Source organism: Callithrix jacchus, chromosome 1, assembly GCF_049354715.1.
Source record: "Callithrix jacchus isolate 240 chromosome 1, calJac240_pri, whole genome shotgun sequence".
NCBI lineage: Eukaryota > Metazoa > Chordata > Mammalia > Primates > Cebidae > Callithrix > Callithrix jacchus.
The window spans coordinates 66,517,490-66,539,269 of NC_133502.1; the positions used below are offsets into that span (position 1 = coordinate 66,517,490).

At 36.0% G+C, this 21,780-nt stretch overlaps 1 protein-coding gene across 20 annotated transcripts in view; it reads right to left on the reverse strand.

Moving 5' to 3' along the window:
- Positions 1-21,780, reverse strand: part of SETDB2 (SET domain bifurcated histone lysine methyltransferase 2) — a 67,742-nt gene that overhangs the window by 26,967 nt on the left and 18,995 nt on the right. For 7 of the 20 annotated variants that reach the window (XM_078357895.1, XM_078357845.1, XM_078357930.1 and 4 more), the window contains 5 exons: positions 21,064-21,417; positions 13,884-14,009; positions 12,927-12,992; positions 4,423-4,519; positions 3,899-3,970 (listed from right to left, as the gene is read on the reverse strand). In XM_078357895.1, the coding sequence (XP_078214021.1) occupies positions 3,899-3,970; positions 4,423-4,519; positions 12,927-12,992; positions 13,884-14,009; positions 21,064-21,079 (377 nt within the window). In that variant the 5' untranslated portion in view covers positions 21,080-21,417. Of the gene's footprint in view, positions 1-3,898; positions 3,971-4,422; positions 4,520-12,926; positions 12,993-13,883; positions 14,010-17,865; positions 17,972-21,063; positions 21,418-21,780 lie in introns of those variants that run through there. The other 13 variants (XM_035297837.3, XM_008991864.5, XM_008991860.5 and 10 more) reach the window with 4 other exon arrangements.

The window sequence follows — 21,780 nt, forward strand, 5'->3', positions numbered from 1 at the left end:
CAACTGATTATCTAGCTTTTGGCAAGGCTAAAGTAGGAAGTCATTCTATCCTCTATGACCATTAAGAGGACATTTTAAAACATAAATGTAAACTGTATTCATCTTAAAGACTGCAGTAGGTAAATTTGTTATTTTGCTTAGTCCCTTCTTTGGTCATCCTCTTCTGAAAAACAAGTATATTAATTTCAGTGTACTCAAAGATGTTGGCACTTGTATACATACTGAGCTATTTATACTGTCTCTTTAAAGAATTTACATTAAGATATTAAAAAATATATTTGGGTATGGTGGCTCACACCTGTAATACCAGCACTGTGGGAGGCTGAGGCAGGAGGACTGATTGAGCCCAGGAGATCAAGACCAGACTGGGCAACATGGCTAGACCCTGTCTCTATTAAAAAAAAAATTATCTATATACATGTCTCATGAGATAACACTTGCACTAGAAGGTTAGAGTTTAGCTGGAGCAGCTATGTTTGGTCATGTGAGAAAAGAAGAAACCTACTGGTAACAGACGGAGAGAAGTAGAGTTGAGTGGGTCAACCCTAACCTTAGGTACTGTCTTTCTAGTTCCAATTCTAGTGTCCATATGGTCTGCTATGTTACATTTTCTGTTCTTCAAGACCAGTTTTATTTACATATATGTACGTATGTATCTGTAGGTACATGTGTGTATATATTTTTTAAAAAACAGTCTTTTCGGTTTGTGTGCATGTTATGTAAAAAGTCATATATAAATGGCTTAAATTTACACCCGTGTCTTTAAGCAGTGGGACAAACCCACAAGCCCAATGTCACCCTGTACGCTGGCCAAAGCTGCACACCTCATACACCTCTAATAAATTCCACTACTTAAGCTAGCTTGAATAGCTGTGTACTCTTGACAAACCAAAGTATTATTTGACCAAAAAAAAAGAACATATTCAGACTTCCTAAAATCACAAAAGTAGGTATCCTTTTAAAAGAATTATCACTGAAGTAATACTTTTGTTTTTACATTTACCTATGTCAAAACTCACTTACATGGAGTGGAAATTCAGTTCAATTCAAGAATAAAATACTGGCTGGGCACGGAGGCTCATACCACCACCTTGGGAAGCTGAGGAGGGAGGATTGCTTGAGACCAGGAGTTCACAATCTGCCTGGGCAACATAGTGAGATCATATCTTTACAAAAAAATTTTTTAAATTATCCAGGTAAGGTGGTATGCACCTGTAGTCCCAGCTACTTGAGAGGCTGAGGTGGGAGATCACTTGAGCTTAGAGGGTCAAGGCTATAGTGAGCTGTGACTATGTGCCAATGCAGTCTACCCTGAGAGACAGAGTGAGACCCTGCTGTCTCAAAAAAAAAAAAAAAAAAAAAAAAATCCCACAAAAAACACTGAGAGCCTGAAGCCTGTGTCCTGTTAGACCCAAGATTTCATCCTGGGGTTTGCCATTGATAGTCTGTATCATCTTTTTTTGAAATAGGGTCTCACTGTGTCACCCAAGCTGGAGTGCAGGGACACAATCAAGGCTCACTGTAGCCTTGACCTTCCAGACTCAGGTGATACACCTCAACCTCCCAAGTAGCTGGGACCACAGGCATGTGCCACCATGCCCAGCTAATTTTTGTTATTTTTTTTTTTTGTAGAGACGGAGTTTTGTCATGGTGCCCAGGCTAGTCTAGAATTCTTGGGCTCAAGTGATCTTCCCTCCTTAACCTCCCGAAGTGCCGGGATTACAGGTGTGAACCACCACGTGCAGCCTAATCTTGAGGCCTGTGGCTGGGGCTGTAGGTATGTATGTAACTACACAAACATACACACACACACACACACACATATATATAAATAAATAATCCCTGGCTTTAGTTATTGACCTTTTTTTTTAGTTTACCAGGCAGCCTATGTGACCACTGGTCTGCCAAAAGGGTTTAAGTACTGAAAGTAAAATAAGCAATAAACTTCCGACCTGCAGAGAAAATACAAAAAGAATTATTTAAACATAAAAATGAATTATTTCATTATTTAAACATAATGAATGAATGAATGAATTACTTAAGAATGAAATGCCTCCTTGGATTCTTAACGGCAAAGGAAGAAAATCCTAAGCCTAATAAGACATGCCCCTTCATCTGAAAAGATCTCAGAAAGCTCAACCCAAAGTTAGGTATAATCTCATAAAAAAGCCTCTGAGTGTTGATACAGTGCAAGAGAGATGGGAGATTCTTAAGGAAATGAAATTCTGATTATATAATCACAAACAGTCCTAAAGAGATGAGAAAACAGTTAAAGAAATCAACTCGATTTTTCTGGGAACCTCAGATTTAACTATACATACAAAAGAAGACAACTAATTATGAATACGAAACATTGGTATGAACCTGTAAGAAAAGCATCACAAAAGCTTAAGCCTGAGGTTTCCAAAAATGCTAGTAAAATAACAACAACAACAACAAAAAGTAAAGCTATGCTTAGAACAAGAAAATAATCAGTTAGGAGAAAGATAAGGTTAACTGATAACAAAGAGAAGAAAGAGTTCCTCAAAAACAATTCTGCCTTTGTCTTTCCCATCTGTAAGTATGGCTCTGGCGGGGGCGGGGACTGAAGTCTGTGACAGTTAAAGAGGGTACTAGAACTCAAGTTTATTTAAGCATACGGAAGACTCTACAAATTAAATCTCAAGGTCTTGAAAAAAACTTCAAATACAAAAACATTAAAAATAAAACAATGCTGCCCTGATTTTGTTTTTCTTTGACCACTTATCCTCAAGTTCTAGCTGCCTTGATTTTCAAAAAGGAAAGGAGGACAGGCTATATAGAAAATATAGAAATGTTAGCTTAACATTGGTCTCTTAAAAATTTCTAGAAGAAGGCATCAAGTGTGTGACTTCTAAATATTTGGAATTTAAAAAGCCAATACTAGGTGCTGAGTCAACAAGTAGGTGAGAAAAATCCAAATTAACTGAATTTTCTTTTTTGACAACATTTTCAATAAGTCTAAATAATGTCTGGCAATGGCAAAAAATCCTATGGCAGTGAACCTTGCTTTTTAAATGATTGCCTTGTAGTGAGAAGTGTATGTGAGACAACAGTAGAAGTAAATTCACAGTTGCTTAAAGAGTTCTTTCTGAAGCGTAATAAAAACAGCGTCTAGTAGTGAGACAACCACAAGGTTTATCTTTGGTCATGTCCCAGTCAATATTGTTTTCAGTGACCATAATGAAGATTAGGAAGCTTATTTATTTATATGATAAGCTAAAAGGGACAAAAAAATTCAAAAATTCAAAAAGATTCTGCTAAGTTGGTAGAATGAACTTAAACCAAAAAATGATACTTCATAGGAATAACCACGCCTGCATTTAAGTTTAAAATATAATGTCTAAATATATAGACAACTGTGAAAAGAGCTTGTTTAGTGGTAATTTATATGAAAAAGAATTTTATATTTTAGCGATTTAGACTGAGTGAATTTGTTCTTAAGAACTTATGAAATTTCATACTGTATATTTGAAGGTCAGAATTTCTAGAAAAAATTGTTTTGTGAGCTACTGAAATGGCCAATTAATGAGCTGAAGTGTGAACTTAGCTTTCTCTGGGAGCATTTTAACGTAATTTTAGGAGTCTTTTGAGACCCACTCAAACTGCAATGACATCTCTAATATTTGTAAATCCAAATCATATAAAACAGTTGTCTATCTACAACTCTCAAAGACACAAAAATCAAAAAAAGAATTCTATATTGAGATTTTTTTGGGGGTCAATTTAATATTGATCTGAAAGAACAAATGAAATTAGGGTAACAAAATTAAAGAACTTTCTTTCTAAAGATACTTTTTTTGTTTTTTGAAACCATGTTCTCTGCTCTAGAGAACTTTCAGAAACTTGCCTTCCTTGAAGGCTTAGGCACAGACATTACCTACTAAAAATAAAGACTACGTGTCGGAGTATCAGATTCACTCTTCTGCATTTCTCCTTTATGCCATGGAATCTTTACTGAAAGTAATGATAAAATGAGAAAGCGAAGGTCAGAAAAATTTAATCTATTCTCATAAACTTTTTGACACTATTTCAGAGCTGCTAAGCATTTGAAAACTCAACTGATACTGAAATACTCTGACACTTTTACATTCTCCAAATAATCTAAGCCCTAAAAACAAAAAACACACCACTTGGCAGATTTCAGTGTATTAATAAAATACACAAAGACACCTTAAGCTAAACTTTATAAAAAGACTTGATTAGCTAGGAATATTATATAACATATTAAGAGACTCATGAAATTCTATCCTACCATAAAATATTAAAATGTACAACTTTTAAGGCTTTAATGGGAAAAAAATCTTTTTTTGTCTCTTTTATCTATTCTAATGCCAAATTATTTATAAAGAAGAAATCTCTAGGAGCAAAAGCAATAAGAACATAAATAATTTATATACATACAGAAATGGAGAGTCTTCTGGAAAGGAGTTTTCATATGATGTGGAGGGAAATGCATTGGATTTGTTTTCCTGTTCATTCTGAGTCACAGGCATAAGATCTACACAAAAAAATACACATGTGAGCAATAAATATACCAAGTTAAAAACTATTTGCTGTAAGTACCAAGTAATATGTTCATTGACTAAAGTCTGCCCATATGGAGCCCTAAAATTTGCAAACATATTAAGGTTTCAAGATTGAGACAAAATATTAGATGTCAATGTTTTCAAAAATATTAATGTAATAGGATAAAACACTGAGGACAGAAAATGTTTCCACTGTAGAAACTCTAGTTTGGCCCGACCTTGATTTGAAGCTTAACCAGTCTTAAAGGTGGACACTGAGTATCCCTACTTCTGCATGCAAAAATCACATTAACTCTTAAAGGCTCTATAAAAGTCAGAAAATGAAAAATTTATGTACCCTTTGTTTTCCTATTGCTCTACAACTACTTTGGGGAGGGGATGAGGTATCTTGGTATTTTTTGATCTGCTTGTTCACATTTCTTCTTTTTTTTTTTTTGAGACAGTGTCTTACTCTCTCTATCACCCAGGGTGGAGTACGGTGGTGTGATCTTGGCTCATTGCAACCTCCATCTCCTAGGTTCAAATGATTCTCCTGCCTCAGCCTCTCCAGTAGCTGGGATTACAGGCATGCAAAACCACGTCTGGCTAATTTTTGTTTTTTTAGTAGAGACAGGGTTTTACCATGGTGGCCAGGCTGGTATTGAACTCCTGACCTCAAGTGATCTGCCCACCAAGGCCTCTCAAAGGGCTGGGATAACAGGTATGAGCCATCACGCCCAGCCTCTTCTTGTATTTTTTACACTTAATTTTATCTCTTTTCTTGTCTCTTTTTAAAAATATTTCATCTATTCTTACTCTCAGATCTGCCTATTGAAATAAAGCTGTGTATTTAATGAAAAAAGTTAAGGATTTCTTGTTCTTATTTTGAGAAATGGATATGTGGAATATTCTATAAGAAAAACTTCCCATACACTTTTTCTTACACACTGATGAACCTTAAGAAAAAAACTGATTCTTAACCTGCCTTAGATTATTATCTTGCAGTTACAAAAAATTACTCAATATTTGTTAAATCACTGTGAAGGTAGATTTTATTCAGGACCATGGCAATAGGTATAGGAACCACACAATATGATTATGCAGTGAAGGAGGGTGAGTGAGCTCAATTCCAAATTGAGCATGGGCAAGTAGGAATTTATAGCCAAGGAGCAGGGTGGGGATCAGTGGATGGAAAATTACTAAAAGGAAACACTAGGGGGAAAGCTGGATTCTTACTAAACTGACCTTGCTAAAACTAACAAGATTCTTGCAAAACTAACAAAATTCTTGCTGAAGGTAGGCCAGGGCGATCAGACATCACCTGGGGATGGTGAAGAATGAAGAATTTGATCATACTGTGGGTGATAAGATATTGAGTGTGGGGGGGTTCTTGCTAAAAATAGATTTTACAAAGGAAAAAGGAAGTACAGTATTCCTCCCTCATATTTGGGGAATTATGTTTCAAGATCCCCAATAGATACCTGAAACCTTGGATGGTACTGAACTGTATGTGTATATGTGTGCACGCTATGCTTTTTCCTAAACATACATGTCTATGATAAAGTTTAATTTATAAATTAGGCACAGTAAGAGATTAACAAGAAAACAGAACGATTATAACAATATGCTATAATAAAAGTTATGTGAATGTGGTATCTCTCTCCCTCAAAATATCTTCTTGTACTGTACTCACCCTTCTTTCTCTTGTGATCTATTGATCTGATCAACAAGACATCTACTAAGTGACTAACAAAGGGATGATTCACATCCTGGGTGACATGAAGCGTGACAGGGTGAGATTTTATCATGTGCTACTCAGAAACTGCCATTCTGAAATCTCACCCTGTCATGCAATTTAAAACTTATGAATGTTTATTTCTGAAATTTTCCATTTCATATTTTGGACCATGGTTGACCTTGAATAACTGAAACCACAGAAAGTAAAATTGTGCATAAGGGGGCACTACTACACCCAGATGCGCCAGGGAATAAGTTAAGGAGCCTGACTAAAGTTTGGTCAAGTAAAGAAACTTTGTCATCACGTTGCTTTTGTAGCATGGACCAGTTTTACTAAAAACAACAAGTTTAGATGTGGCTTTTTAAACTTTAGCCACTTAACAAAAATCTGCTTATGGCACAGTTTGCCTCAAATGCTCTCCAAGTGTATTTATTTATCTTTTTTTTTTTTTTTTTGAGATGGAATTTTACTCTTGTTCAGGCTGGAGTGCAGTGACGAGATCCTGGCTCACTGCAACCTCCACCTCTCATGTTCAAGCGACTCTCCTGCCTCAGCCTCCAGAGTAGCTGAAACTACAGATGTGCGCCAGCACGCCCAGCCAACTTTGTGTTTTTAGTAGAGACGGGGTTTCACTATGATGGTCAGGCTGGTCTCAAACTCCTGACCTCAGGTGATCCATCTATCTTGGCCTTCCAAAGTGTTGGGATTACAGGCGTAAGCCACCGTGCCCAGCCCGGTATATTTGTTTTCCAATAAAAAAAATTATAACTTACCTCCCGCCTCAAAAAAACTTTAAGTAAATAAAAGGATATTGTATTTCAACGCTGCTCCTTGGCTAACTGAAAAACAAATATCTGTCTTTAATTTTCCAGGTAAAGAAAAATTTTAAATCTGACAGCTGAGCCAAGCACAATGGTTCATGGCCGTAATCCTAGCACTTTCGAAGGCTGAGGTGGGAGGATTACTTGAGGCCAGGACTTCAAGGTCATCCTGAGCAACAGAACAAGACCCTGTCTCTACACACACACACACACACGTCAGGCTTGGTGGTACATGCCTGTAGTTCTAGCTACTTGGGGGCTGAGATGGGAGCATTGTTTAAGTCCAGGAGTTGTAGGTTGCAGTAAGCTATACTTGCACCACCGCATTCCAGCCCGAGTGACAGAGTCTCTAAAAATAAATAAATAAAAATAAATAAATCTGATAGTTGAAGAGAACTACGTAAAAAGAAAATAAAACTTCTTTTTACATAGGCCCTTCCAATTTATTATGCCAAAGGGAAAAGTTAAGTCCTAAAAGATGACTCGTGTAACATGATTATTTTTTTCCTCTGGTGCATGATCACTGCTTTCTGACTTACGTTGAGATGTTATACATTAACTAGACTCCCTATTTTTTTTTTTTTTCAAAGAGACAAGTTCTTGCTCTGTCATCCACGCTGGAGCGCAGTGGTGTGATCATAAGCTCACTGTGACCTTGAACACCTAGGCTCAAGCTACCCCTTCCACTTCAGCCTCCAGAGTAGCTGGGACTACAGGTGTGCAACTCTACACACCTGACTGATTTTTAAAATTGTTTTGCAGAGGTAGGATCTCACTATGTTACCCAGCTGGTCTTGAACTCCTGGCCTCAAGTGATCCTCAAGGTGGCAACCTTGGCCTTCCAAGGTTCTGGGATTATAGGCATGAGATACCACAACCAGCCAAGACTCCCTATACTTTATTCAAACCTAGTCTAAATTATACGGAGAAAGAGACCCTTGTGACTGTTACCTCTTTACAACAGAATGTTAGACAACCCACTTACAGTATAATCAACAATAGCCAATCAAATATCTGCATGTTACCCTTTGTATGGAAAATGCTGTAATCCTGTTACTCACCTCTGTTTTGCCTATATAAATAATCCACATTTCTCCCCACACCAGAAGCACTTATCACCATTCTTTGGTGTAGCTCTGGTCCCTGGATGGCCACTCTTACACCTTATACCTGAATAAGCTCTCTTTAAATTAGATTCTGACCCTTTTATTTTACATTCACAGCTATAAGTGATTAGAAATTAATTTCAGAAATTTCCCCCAGCTAATATATTTGCATGAGTTATACAAATCTATATTAAGAAATATGAACAAAACAAATGTATATAAACATAGTTGGACATAAAATTTACTGGAAAACATGGAGATTTAAAATTAGTCATTAGAAAAAAGAGAAAAAGTTCTACATCATCAAGCAACATAAACATAATTAGTGGTTTGATGATATCCTGGGGAGTCTAGGTTGGATTCAGGACAGCTTGTTTCTACCTCAACACAAAGTTCTTTTGCTTCTCTCATTCTCAACATTTTTTTTTTAAATAAATGCTAGCATGAAACTTTTTATTTTATGTATTTATTTATGTTTTTGAGACAGGGTCACTCTCTTGCCTAGGCTGGAAGGCTGCAGTGCAGTAGTGTGATCCCAGCTCACTGCAGCCTCGATTTCCTGGCTCAAGCAATCCTCTCACCGCAGCCTCTTGAGTACCTGGGACCACAGGCACATGACACCATACCTAACTAATTTTTTTTATTATCTGTAGAGATGAGGTCTCATTGTGCTGCCCAGGTTGGTTTCAAATTCCTGGCCTCAAGTGATCCTCCCCACTTGGCCTCCTAAAGTACTTAGATTACAGGCCTGAGCTACTGCGTCTAGCCCTCATGAAACTCTCTTGCCAAAAGGTTTTTAATTCTTAAATTTGCCAACAATGTCAATTATATAACTCTCCCCAACTGTTTTCTTAAAAACACTTCACCACTAGCAACTAAATATACTTTTATCTCGATACATTTGTTACATTTAAGATGAACAAACTATGTGAAAATATGAAATTATATTCAGTATTTCTATTGATAAAACTATTACCTTAAAAGACCCCAAGCAAAAACCAACTTACTTTTTGTGGGGAAAAAAAGTTTCTTCAGAAAGAAAAAAAATGTTTAGAATTAGTTACTTGTTACCACTTTTCTTGAACAAGTGAGATTAAAAGCCTCTCTCTTGCAAAACTAAATGTAATCCCTTAAGGATTGTCCAGATGACATAAACTAGCATAAAGATTATTTTGAACTGAAGACATCTGAGAATAAACAAATACAGGAAGAGGCATTCTTTGGAGTTCCCTTATCTGTCTAAAAATAGACCCTCACAAAAAATGAACTCAATTGTCATAAATCCCCTCCCAGAAGTTTCATCAACTGGGAATGATTTCATCTTATCAGGGAGAGCAGATGAAGTCAGTACTATACTCAGACAGACACTGTTAAAAACTTCCTACTTATTCTCCTAGGACCCATTTCTCTTTGAAGTCATTTGTTGTAGGAAATAAGAATAAATAAAAGGTTCCTCTTCAAAGCTTTCCTCTTAGTTCATTATGAATAAATAATAGTTTCTTCAAAGGTTAATTTATTTTAAAGCTTTTGCTTTAAAGTGTTAGTCATAATGAAGAAAATATGTGTATCCAGTGTTCTTAGTTCATATACTTTAGCCTAGATATTTGCCCTGACATGCCTGGAAGTCTTAGGTCATACTTTATTTCCTTATTTGGAAATGTTATTGCTTCTCTAAGCATTCCTCAAGTTATTTCCTCTTTTCCTTTGTCCTCCTCTGCCTTTACCTCTTTAGAAAAGTTTTAAGTTGTTGGACAACTGGGTGCAGCCTAAACTGTGAAGTCCAGTTCCAGCCAATGGAATCAGGACATAGCAGTAGGGTGGATGTGTTAGATATAAATGGCCCTGCCTCCTTTGGTCAGGGTCTTCTTGTGTCAAGATGGCCAGTGGGAGTACCCTTTCTGCAGAAAGTGAAGTTGCTTTGCTGAGGAAATTAAATTGATATTCGAGTGCTACTTCTTTTGTGGCACTGAAAATTCACATATAACATTTGTTCTTTCCAGAAGTGCCTCTCTGCCCCCTCTTTCACGTATAAATGTGCTCTCAAATCTCACCACTGCTTTGGGCATTCACTCCTTTCTGTGATGCTCCTGTGCATATAAAATTAAAAGTTAACACATCTGTATGTCTCTTCTCCTGTTAACTGTCTTCTATCTTTCATTACAGCCCTCATCCCCCAACCACTGAGATAAAATTTTTTCTCCCTTACAATTCTGAGTGTTACTGAAGTATACTGTAAAAGGGAGACTGTTTTCTTTAAGAACCTACTCTTCCAAAGCTGTTCAAGCAGAGTAGATGGCAATATTATAAACATTATAAAATAATTGCAAACCTTCTTAGAAGACCAAGAAGTTTTATAAAATCTTTAGGAAAGAATGGGCCAAAGGCAGCTAGTTCCTTTATCTAGAAGCTTGAAGAATAAAGCAGTTAACAGGAGAATGCAAAATAATTTATCTTAATGGCTTATTGTCCTAAAACCAACCTTTGCCCATCCATGCTTGACTGCCTTCTACTCAGTCAGCCGAAGTTTATTATCCACAAACAGTGTTTGCTTTAAGCCTCAGAACCTAGCCTTTAATCTTCACCCCCTAGTAGTGTTAACTCAAAGCCTTTGTCATTAAATATGTGCTAAATAAAAGCCAAGAAACCCAGTGTGTTGAGGCCAGCAACTGTTAACTCCTTCAAGTGAGTAGCCACAGGCACCCCTAGCCCACTCTTCCACTGTATTCTGTGTCTGAGTGAATTTATTCATCCATCATGGGGGTTGCCTGTCAGACCCTGACACAAAACTATACTGTAGCTTACGAAATTGAGAATACTTTTGAATACCAAAAGGTTTATTTAAAATAGCCAGTGATGCTAGTGTTATATTTTCAGAAATTTAAAAGCCTTAAGGCTCCAAATTATAAAAGACAAAAATTATTAAAATTGACAACAGTATTAACAAAAATCTAGTAAATATTGTACTTCCTCAAAACTTCAGCAAATGTGTGATAGACTAAGATTTATGGCATACTGATTGATTCTGCTAAAAGAGCTGCTAAGTTTTTCTTTTTACAGTCTTAGTACATGTAACATCATAAGAAATATATATTTGAGGCCAGGTGCTGTGGCTCAAGCCTGTAATTCCAGCACTTTGGGAGGTCAAGGCAGGAGGATCACGAGGTCAAGAGATTAGGACCACCCTGGCCAACATGGTGAAACCCCGTCTCTACTAAAAATATGAAAATTAGCTGGGCGTGGTGGCATGCACCTGTAGTCCCAGCTACTGGGGAGGCTAGGGCAGGAGAGTAGCTTGAAACCAGGAGGCAGAGTTTACAGTGAGCTGAGATCCTGCCACTGCACTCCAGCCTGGCAACCGAGTGAGACTCTGTCTTGAAAAAAAAATAAAAGGAGTATGTTTTTGGTTTCTGCCCTGCCCTAGCTCCTGACATAATTACTAAAACCCTTATAATTGTGAGGTATAAGAGGAGCATTTGACTTAGTCCCAGTTCCTGACATAAGAACTTCTGAGACCCATGGAATCCCCAGGAGTGGTAATAGTGTCTTCTGTATGCTAATGAGATGACTGGTGAGAGGTGAGGTGCCCCCAGACAGCTTCAGAATGGGGGCTGGTAAGACCAAGACACTTCTGACAAAGTCATGGTTAGAATTGGAACTTTCATCCCTACCCTCTCCACCCCCATATTCAGGGAAAAGAAAGAGTCAGCTTGAGCAAATCACCAATGGGCTGATGACTGAATCATGCCTATGTAATGAGATCTCCATAAAACCCCCGAACAACAGGGTTCAGAGAGCTTTCAGGTTGGTCAATGCATCTATATACTGGAAGGGTGGTATACTCCAAAACTCCACAGGGACAGAAGCTCCTGTACTCAGGCCCTTCCAGACTTTGGCCTGTGTACCTCTTCATCTGGCTATTCATTTGTATCCTTTATAGTATCCTTTATAATAAACTGGTGCTTCTGTGAGCTCTATAAGCCGTTACAGCAAACCATGGAATCTGAGGAGGGGGTTGTAGGAATTTCTGATTTGTAGCCAAGTCAGTCAGAAGTACATGAGGATCAGGGATTGTGACCAATGCCTGAAGTGGGAGCAAGTTGGTGGGACTAAGCCCTTAATCCGTGGGATCTGTGCTAACTCTGGGTAGTAGTTAGTTGCAGAACTGAATTAAATTTTAGGACACAACATCCATTGGTGTCCACAGAATATTGGATAATTGTGTGGCACGAAAAACCCACATTTGGTATCAGAAGTTTTGTGAGAAGAGAAACAGTTTTTCTTTAGTACATTATCTTTGATCCTTCTAAACTGATTTAGTTAGAGCTTGGAAGACTCATGGTCTAAAAGCAATCTAGAAATAAAAGATTTACAACAACTTATCTATACAAGAATATACCTTTCAAATTATTGTTCTTCACAGAAAGTGGATATATAGTGTTAGAATTCTATTTGCCCTCTTTATATGAGAAAGTCCTCTCTTTCCCAGAGACAACACATATTTGTTAATTCTTTCTCTAGGATGTTAGCTGGGTATGCATTTACTATTTCTAGATGGGTAGGAGTTTTCATTTAATAGAGGAAACTGATTTATATAACTTAGAAATGTGGATCTTAAGATTTTATTTTAAATTATCTTTAATTAGCCTGATATATTAAGGCTATCCCGCTTCATGGCAAAAAAAAAAAAAAAAAAAAATCAGAGAATACTATAGATTGGAAATAGAGATGAACATACCCTTTACTGATGTTGAACTGTTACTTATAGTTGCTTCATTCACCAAAATCATTGCTTGGATATATTCTGTTAAGGAAAGAAAAACAGTATCACCATTACCTTTATTCATGGCGCGAGCTACTGTGCCAAACGATTTACATATTTTATCTCATTTAATCTTTACTACTCCTCTGAGAGGTTAATAGGAATATCTGCATTAGAGACAAAAGAAACTGAGGCTTAGAGGTTAAGCTATTCATTCCAGTACATTCAGCTAGGAAGTAGTACAACTGGATTTGAATCTAGATTTATCTGACTCATGAAGGATTGAGAAGGAACATTAAAATGAAAAACAGTGCCAATTTTTTTGATAAACACATAACAGATTAATATCATAAGAACATCCAGAAATTAAAAATAATCTGGAGAAAAATTTGCTTCAAAACCATATGTTCTGATGGAGTGAAGGAGGATTCCATCCTAAATTCTTATGTTCTACAATCAACCCGGATTGATGATAAACAAACAGAAAAAATAAAAACTTGGATGATCTGAACCAATTGCCTATGGAGAACACAAATTTTGCTTTCAGAAGACTGGCAGAGTAAGTTCTGTTTAAAGCAGGTAAAATGAAGTTATATGTATTTTTACACATACATATGAAATTGTCACTGTCTCTGATTGTGGACTCTGAATTCAGTTGTCTCTGAATGTGGAGTGATAAGTTTTCTTGTTATTTTTTCTGTAAGTGCCAAATGTTATAGGAGCAGATATTACTTTTGCAATATTCCTCTAAAAAAAAGATAAATGGGGGAAAAAAGTAGCTTGAGATAAAAGAAATAAATCAGTAGGTATTATTCACAAGTAATTATATCCACTTACTTTTACAAACAACAATATTGGAAATAGAATGATACTGTACTGCCAGAGAGAAATATTTGAGTATTAAACATATTCAAAATTTTTATTGCTTCATACCTTTATTGGTGGCAGACCCATTTTTGATCTTTTGTTTCAGTGACTGCAACACATTCTGTACTTGTTCAAATATGAAGTCCACTTTTCCATCATCTTCTAGCTCCATCCAGAAAGTTTTTGCATCACCTAAAATAAAAATAAGTGACTAGCCTAAGAGTTTAATAGAGGAGTACTGTAATTTACCTAAGGGACATGTTATAGAACAATTGACTTGTTTTCTAAATAAGATCAAGGCTCAATTGGTCTATCATTTTCCTTGAGGAAAAAGATTTTAGTAATGTTTCCTTACAAAGAGCTAGAAACAATATGATCCAAGTATCTCACCCATTTCTGTTGTTAAATATATATTGAAAATTTGAGTGACACTATTTCTTGACTAGAAAACAGAAGGAAGACTTCACTCAAGAGTGGTTGTGGGGTATATGTATAGATTATACAAGCACTTTTAAAAGTCTTAGGGATATAAGCTCTACTGAGTTGATTTCAGAATGAGACATATCGACGGCTGCTGAAATAACTAAGTGTCCAACAATATTGCTTTTTTAGTCTTCTATGTGTTTAACTAAATGAAGCAAATTAATGTTTAAAGTTTTACAGATAAAGTTACATAGATTGGTCAACATTTCTGATGCCCAGTAAACTAATACTTTAAAATTTTCCTAAAGAAACAATCCTTTCAAAATTTAAAATAGGAGAAAAACAATTAGAATAAATTGGCAAAAGCTGAATTTCAAATGTCATGTTTAAAAGCAACAAAAAATACCTAAAATGCTAAGCGTAATTCACTTATACAATGTTACAATTATTAAAATTAACTAATAGGGCTTTAAGCAAAGGAAAGCCATAGTAATAACTGCATTTTAGGAAGGTCACTGGAGTAGGCACAGGTAGGATTAATGAGCAGAGAGCCCACATGGTTTACAAAAATTATGTTTTCCTTAACACAAATTAAACCCAGAACCTCCAAGTTTGGCAAAGAAGGGAGAATCTGCATAATGGGCTTAGGTATCAAAGTCTCAATTCCTGCTGGGAAAGTCACCTTTCCCAAGGGGGACTTCTGGCTAATTAGTGCTGCTGCCAACACAGTGGCCTCCAGAGAGGTGTTGTTTTCCTACTAATACTCTCACCTGATGTAAGACTAAGCTTACTTTCCATTCCCCATAGCACAGCTCAAACAAGATTTCAAGATTTTAAACAAGAGCAACGTGAGAGGACATAGCGAGACCTCATCTCTACAAAAAAGTCAGCCAGAAGAGGTGGTACTTGCTTGTAGTCCCAGCTACTCAGGAGACTGAGGTGAACGGATTGCTTGAGCCCAGGAGTTCGAGACAGCAGTGGGCAAAAGGAATTAATCTTTCATTGTAGAATTTTAGAACACAATCAGCTTAATGAGCAAAATATTTTGTGACGCAGGGCTTTCTCAGGGTGCCTAAAATAGTTAAGTGTTACACTGATGATCAACAAAAACCACTTCTAGGCAAAATTATTTTTCAAAGCACTTTACGGATTGTTAATGTTTCCCTTCACAGATAGGAATCAATACTCCTTACTAGGGATTTATCTTTTTTTTTTTCTTTTATCTTTATTAGAGGTGGACGTTGAGATGTATTTTGAAGTATTTTCAAGTATTTAAAAATAGCTTTTGGTACATTAAAATATTCTGGAATCACATATAATTCTGTCTTGGAGTGAGAAAAAAAGCAGTGATGCTGAAAGACAGCAATCAGGACTCAATAAATTTTTTTTTTAATCATTTTAAATTGTCTTAAAGGCTAGGTGTGGTGGCTCATGCTTTGGGAGGCTGAGGCAGGCAGATCACTTGAGGCTAGGAGTATGAGACCTGCCTGGCCAACACGGAGAAACCCCATCTCTACCAAAAATGCAAAAAAGTTAGCTGGGCTTGATGGCACATGCCTGTGGTCCCAGCTACTTGGAAGGCTGCAGCATGAGAACTGCTTGAACCTAGGAGGCAGGGGTTACAGTGAGCCGAGATTGTGCCACTGTACTCCAGCCTAGGTGACAGACAAAACTTTCTCAAAAAAAAAAGTCTTAGAAATGACAATACATGCTACTAAATTATTCTGGTAGAAAATACTTAAAATGAATTATTTAAAAAGTAAACAGAGTAAATGCTCAATCTTGGAACTGATTAATAAAAAGGACACTGGTTATATAATTCAAAAAAACAAAGCCAATCAAAGAAAATACTGAAATAATCTGCTTCTACAATAAATGAATGTAACTAAGCAATTCATATTTATTTGTTCTGGGTTTTAAATAAATACATTATTCCTTGTAACATCCTTATTATCTCATATTGCTAGGTTTAATTATCATTAAAATGGCCACTTGTTCCTAATGTTTTCCTTCTTGATCATTTTTGTCTTGTTGCCATGAAAGCCTTTAACTACAGTAATATTTAGAAAAGAGGTAACCAAACTTTCTGATAAATGAAACTAATAGATCCAGTTAACAAACTTCTGTGTACAGAGACTGAAGGAGTATCACAAGAAACATTTGGGTGACTTTGGTTTCGACTGTAGACCTAGTTACTACAATATAAACAATTTAATTTCTTGCTCCTGATCTCCACTTCTTTGTTCATTGTATGCATGCTCAGCACTATACCCTAAAACTGTAAATATTTCAGTAGATTTTACTAGAAGATATTTACAAGGAATACTGGAGTAGGTACTTAAATTGAAGAGCAATTCAGGATACTAATATTGCTGCTATTTGCCTCCAGAAATGAAGACTATCATCTGATAACTTCATCATCTATTCAAACTCTTTTTTATTTAGCCAGTTATGACTATTCATTGCAAGACCATAAGCAATGCTATTCATTGCAATACCATGAAGCAAGATGTATAGCAGTCTTGTAATGAAGGAAGTCAATTAAATGGTATAGTTATACTATGCCTACCAATCTCACTTTAGACAGTCTTTGTAAATAGATAATGCTCATGAATACTGATCTGAATTCATTTACTAGATGAGTATTTATAAAATACCTACCAAATACATTAATAATGACCTCAGTACACAGAAACATATATAGTAAGTAGCTTTAGGGTATTGGTCTAGAGGAACTCTAAGGTATCTTTGAGCCTGTGATTAGCAAAATGTGATCTGTGGACCCACAGGACTCACCAAATCATTTCAGAGAATACACAAGGACAAACTATTTAAAAAATAAAGGACTACTTGAAAATTTTTAAAAATTAGGAGAAACTATTTAAAAAATTAGGACATTTGCTGTTTTTATTGTATTGACATCAACCAATAGTACAAAGGCACTGGTGAGTAAAACTGCTAGTGTCTTAGCGTGAATCAAGGTAGTGGCATCAAACTATCAGTAAGTCATTGTAATATTCACCACCAATTTCATCTAAGAATATCTTTAATGAAACAAATGATTACAATCATTTGTACAGCCATTATAGTATAATGGCTATCTCAAGGAAAAATACTAGTGGGATTGTTCAACTTATAAGCTAAACTACCTATTTTTTTTTCTTTTTTAAATGAAAACCATTTTTACTTAAAAGAACCACTGATAAAACTGTAGCTTTCCAGATGTGGGAGTCTGGCATATGAGCAAAGTAAGTCTATCACTTGAAGGACAAAACTGACCATATTTGTTGCTAATGACAAAATTCAAGCTACAGAACAAAAATGAGAATTTTGAAAACCTGGTATCTGTCATGGCAAAACTGAAAGTTTCTAAAGAGTTAACTGCTTTTAAAATGAGATCAATAGCAATATTAACAAATGTGATTTTAAAATTGTATGATTAAAAAATGTGTCAACGTTTGGAAGATATGCATAATTTACTGAACCAATATTTACAAGTGGTCAATACATGATGTAAAATCACATATGGTTAAAGATCTACTCAAAGTACAAGATAGACCAACAGATTTTAATGTAACAGTGTTAAAAAACTCAATGATATGTCAGATTCCACACTGCAACTAACCTTTAAGGAATGACTACTTGTTGAGTTTTGGAGTCAACAAAGAAAAAAATCCACAATTAGATGAAAGGCTATTAAAATACTCTTCTTCTTCAGCTTCTTGTCTGTGTGAAGCTTGTCTTTCATTCATTTCAACCAAAGCAATGTATCACAGCAGACTGAATGTAGAAGCAGGTATGAGAATCTAATAAGCCAGTTATTAAAGGTATTTCTATTAATGTAAGACAATGCTATCCTTCTCACTAATATTTTTGCTTTAGAATATAGTTTTTATTTATATTTTCAACATGTTAGATTTATTTTCTTAATAATGAGCCGGCTGGGTGCGGTGGCTCATGCCTGTAATCCTAGCAATTTGGGAGGCCAAGGAGGGTGGATCACCTGAGGTCAGGAGTTTGAGACCAGCCTGACCAACATGGGGAAATCCTGTCTCTAAAAAAAAAGAAAAAGAGCCAATTTTTTTTGAAACTTCTTAGTTTCAATTTCTAATACAGTAAGTATCAACAGATATTACCCACATAAACAAAAGCTCTTTGGGTTTTTAAATACTCTAAAGAGTATAAAGTCATCCTGAGACCAAGAAAAAATTTGAGAACCACTGGCTTAGATCAGAGTCTGGTGAAATCAATACTATCATCTGTATAACAATCCATACATTATGATTATGTTAAAAGCACTAAAACTATTGTGTATGATACTGTAATTATAGATGCATGACATTATGTAGTTATAAACAGAATTTTAAAGAACAAAGAATGAACTTTAATGTATATAAATTTAAAAAATTATTTAGGATGTCAGGGATCTCAATAATGAGTACAGACTGTGAAGAAAATCTAACTGTATTACAAAGTATAAACAACTTCACTAAGGGCTGGGTGGAAAAGGTATTGACCTAAGAAACTGGAAATGAGTGGGTCTGTAAAGATAAAGGCAAAAGAAATGCACATACTTACTTACTTACTGTACTCTAATTGATAAAGTATTTTCCCACTTGGGAATGGGTTAACAATTTTTTTTTGAGACAGTCTTGCTCTGTCACCCAGGCTGGAATACCGTCGCATGACCTCAACTCACTGCAATCTCTGTCTCCTGGGTTCAAGCAATTCTTATACCTCAGCCTCTGGAAGAGCTGGGATTATATTACAGGCATGCGCCACCTCACCCAGCTAATTTTTGTATTATTATTATTATTATTTTTATAGTAGAGACAGGGTTTTACTGTGTTGATGAGGCTGGTCTCGAACTCCTGGCCTTGGCCTTTCAAAGTGCTGAGATTATAGGCATAAGCCACAGTGCCTGGCCAAGGGTGTTATTTCTGATACTGCCACAAACACACACACACACACACTGAAATTGAACAATTAAGTAAATGGATGATGGGTGATGGGAACTAAGCTTTTTTACTACTGGAGTGGGAATATACAGATAAGGAGAGGAGACTAGAATGATCCATGTATGTGGTAATAGAGTTGGAAACATCAGCATAATTTCATTTTTAGCTTAATGCAAATATAAACAATTACATATAAAAATATTTATAGACATGTATATATATGTATAACATATATATATATGTTAGTATACATATATACGTCCTTGCTCTGCCAGCAGAAAGGCCCTATAAACAAGGACACTCCAGTAACAACAGATACACCTACCATCCTGGTTTCTAATACCATTTTCCAATAAAAGTATCAACAGGTTATTTAAGAAATGACTCTAAGATGGACAAGAAATATAGATGAACCTAGAGCAATCTCTGAGTGCCAAAAAAAATTGAGGAAGTGCTATAATACAAAGACAAATAAAAAATACCTACGCTGATGGGGGTATATCAAAGGGACACAAGAGCCAACTGAGCCGGATGTGGTGGCTCACTCCCGTAATCCCTGCATTTTGGGAGGCCGAGGTGGGTGAATCACTTGAGGTTAGGAGTGCGAGACCAGTCTGGCCAATATGGTAAAACCCTGTCTCTACTAAAAATACAAAAATTAGCCAGGCGTGGTGGCAGATGTCTGTAATCCCAGCTACTCAGGAGGCTGAGGCAAGAGAATTGCTTGCACCCAGGTGGCAGAGGTTGCAGTGAGCCATGATTGCGCCACTGCACTCCAGCCTGGATGACAGAACGAGATCCCATCTAAACGAAAAAAAAAAGCCAACTGAAAGAGCTACCAACAGCCAAACCCAGGACAATTTGAAAAACAAAATAAATAAAGTAGTACTGACTTGTAACTCAAAGTATAAATAGCCATGAGTCCATGCTGATATAAATGATTAACTGAATAAGTACATGGGAAAGAAGAGAAAGAGATAAATCTCCCCTGCAGAAATATTCCAAATATAATTCACGTAGATATTCCACACTTAAGGAGGGGGAGCATAAATCCCCTTTCCTTAAGTGTGGGCTGCCTATAGAGATTTATTTCCAAAGAGTACAGCAGGGAACAGGAGAAAAAGAGTAACTTTACAGTGGAGAAATTTGGTAACACCACCTACATTTAACACCACGTACATTAGCCAGCTCAAGCTCCATTGATCAAGCTCAATATCAACTTTGAGAAATTATGCTGACAGCATGTACCCTTGATATGATGTAATGAAAATGACATTTTACCCCTGAGGTTACTCTCTCCAAAACCCATAACTCCAGTCAAAATATGGGAAAACATCAGACAATAATTCCAACAGAGGGGTATTTTACGAAATACTTGAATACAGCTAAGAGGAGCCTAAGCAGACATGACAAGTAAATGTAACGTGGTGTCCTGGATGGGATCTTGGAATGGAAAAAGACATCGGGCAAAAACTAACGTGAATACACTATGGACTTCAGTTAATAATGTGCTAATATTGCTTCATTAATTGTAACAAATGTAGCATCCAAATGTAAAATGCAAATCATAGATAAATCTGGGTAGTAGGTTTACTGGAACTCTGCACTATCCTCTCAATTTTCTGTAACTCTAAAAGTTTTTCAAAAAATAAAGTCAATATTTTAAAAAGTACACTAAAGTACTGACGAGCATTACTGATTCACAATTAATGATAAAGATAGTCAAAATTAGTGGCTATGAGAATAAAGCTTTAATTCCAATTCAGAAAAGTCCCTTGTAATGCAAAACCTTGAAAATTCCTCATCAGCTTAGATTGTCTATATACTTTTAAACATAAAGTATAACAATGTGTTCTTCAACCTACCATTTTTTTCTCCCATCTTTTGATGTTTATAAATATAAAATGCTTCAAAATTAGGTCTATCAAATCACTTTGATTGAAGAGTATCACTGGAATCCAACTGTGGTATCTATGAAATTTGCAGTCCTCAGACAAAAGACATCAGTATACCATTCTAAACCTGATATCCTTTGATACTTGAATTTTCAAATAGAAACTGTGGCTGAAGAAACTTTCAGAAATGAGTGATAGTCCAACCAAAAGACAAGTCCATGCATCTTCATCACGTGAATATTTGTAGTGGTATCAGATCGTTAACATTATCTTTTTAAAAATAAAACCAACTCCATCTTTTGGTCCACAAATGTATGAAACATTCTGTAAGAAAAACAATAAAGAATAGTGTATATTTGTAAAGGACTATATATATGTGTGTGTGTGAAAAGAAGATATAGTTACAACAGTTTGCTCTTCTAAAACAGCATGAACCATTACAAAAAACATGTTACCTGGAAAAAACATGTAAAGTATCAAAATTAGGAATATTAGAGGAGGCTCACCCATAATCCTACCACCCATATTTAATACATTTGTTAATATTTACATTACTGACAATTAGACTATCTCCATTTTATAAGTCCTTTATAAAAACTTTAATGGGGATAATAATATTAACTACCTCACAGGTTGTTCTGAAGACAAGACTTAATTACACAGAATAGTGCCTGACACATGAAAGAA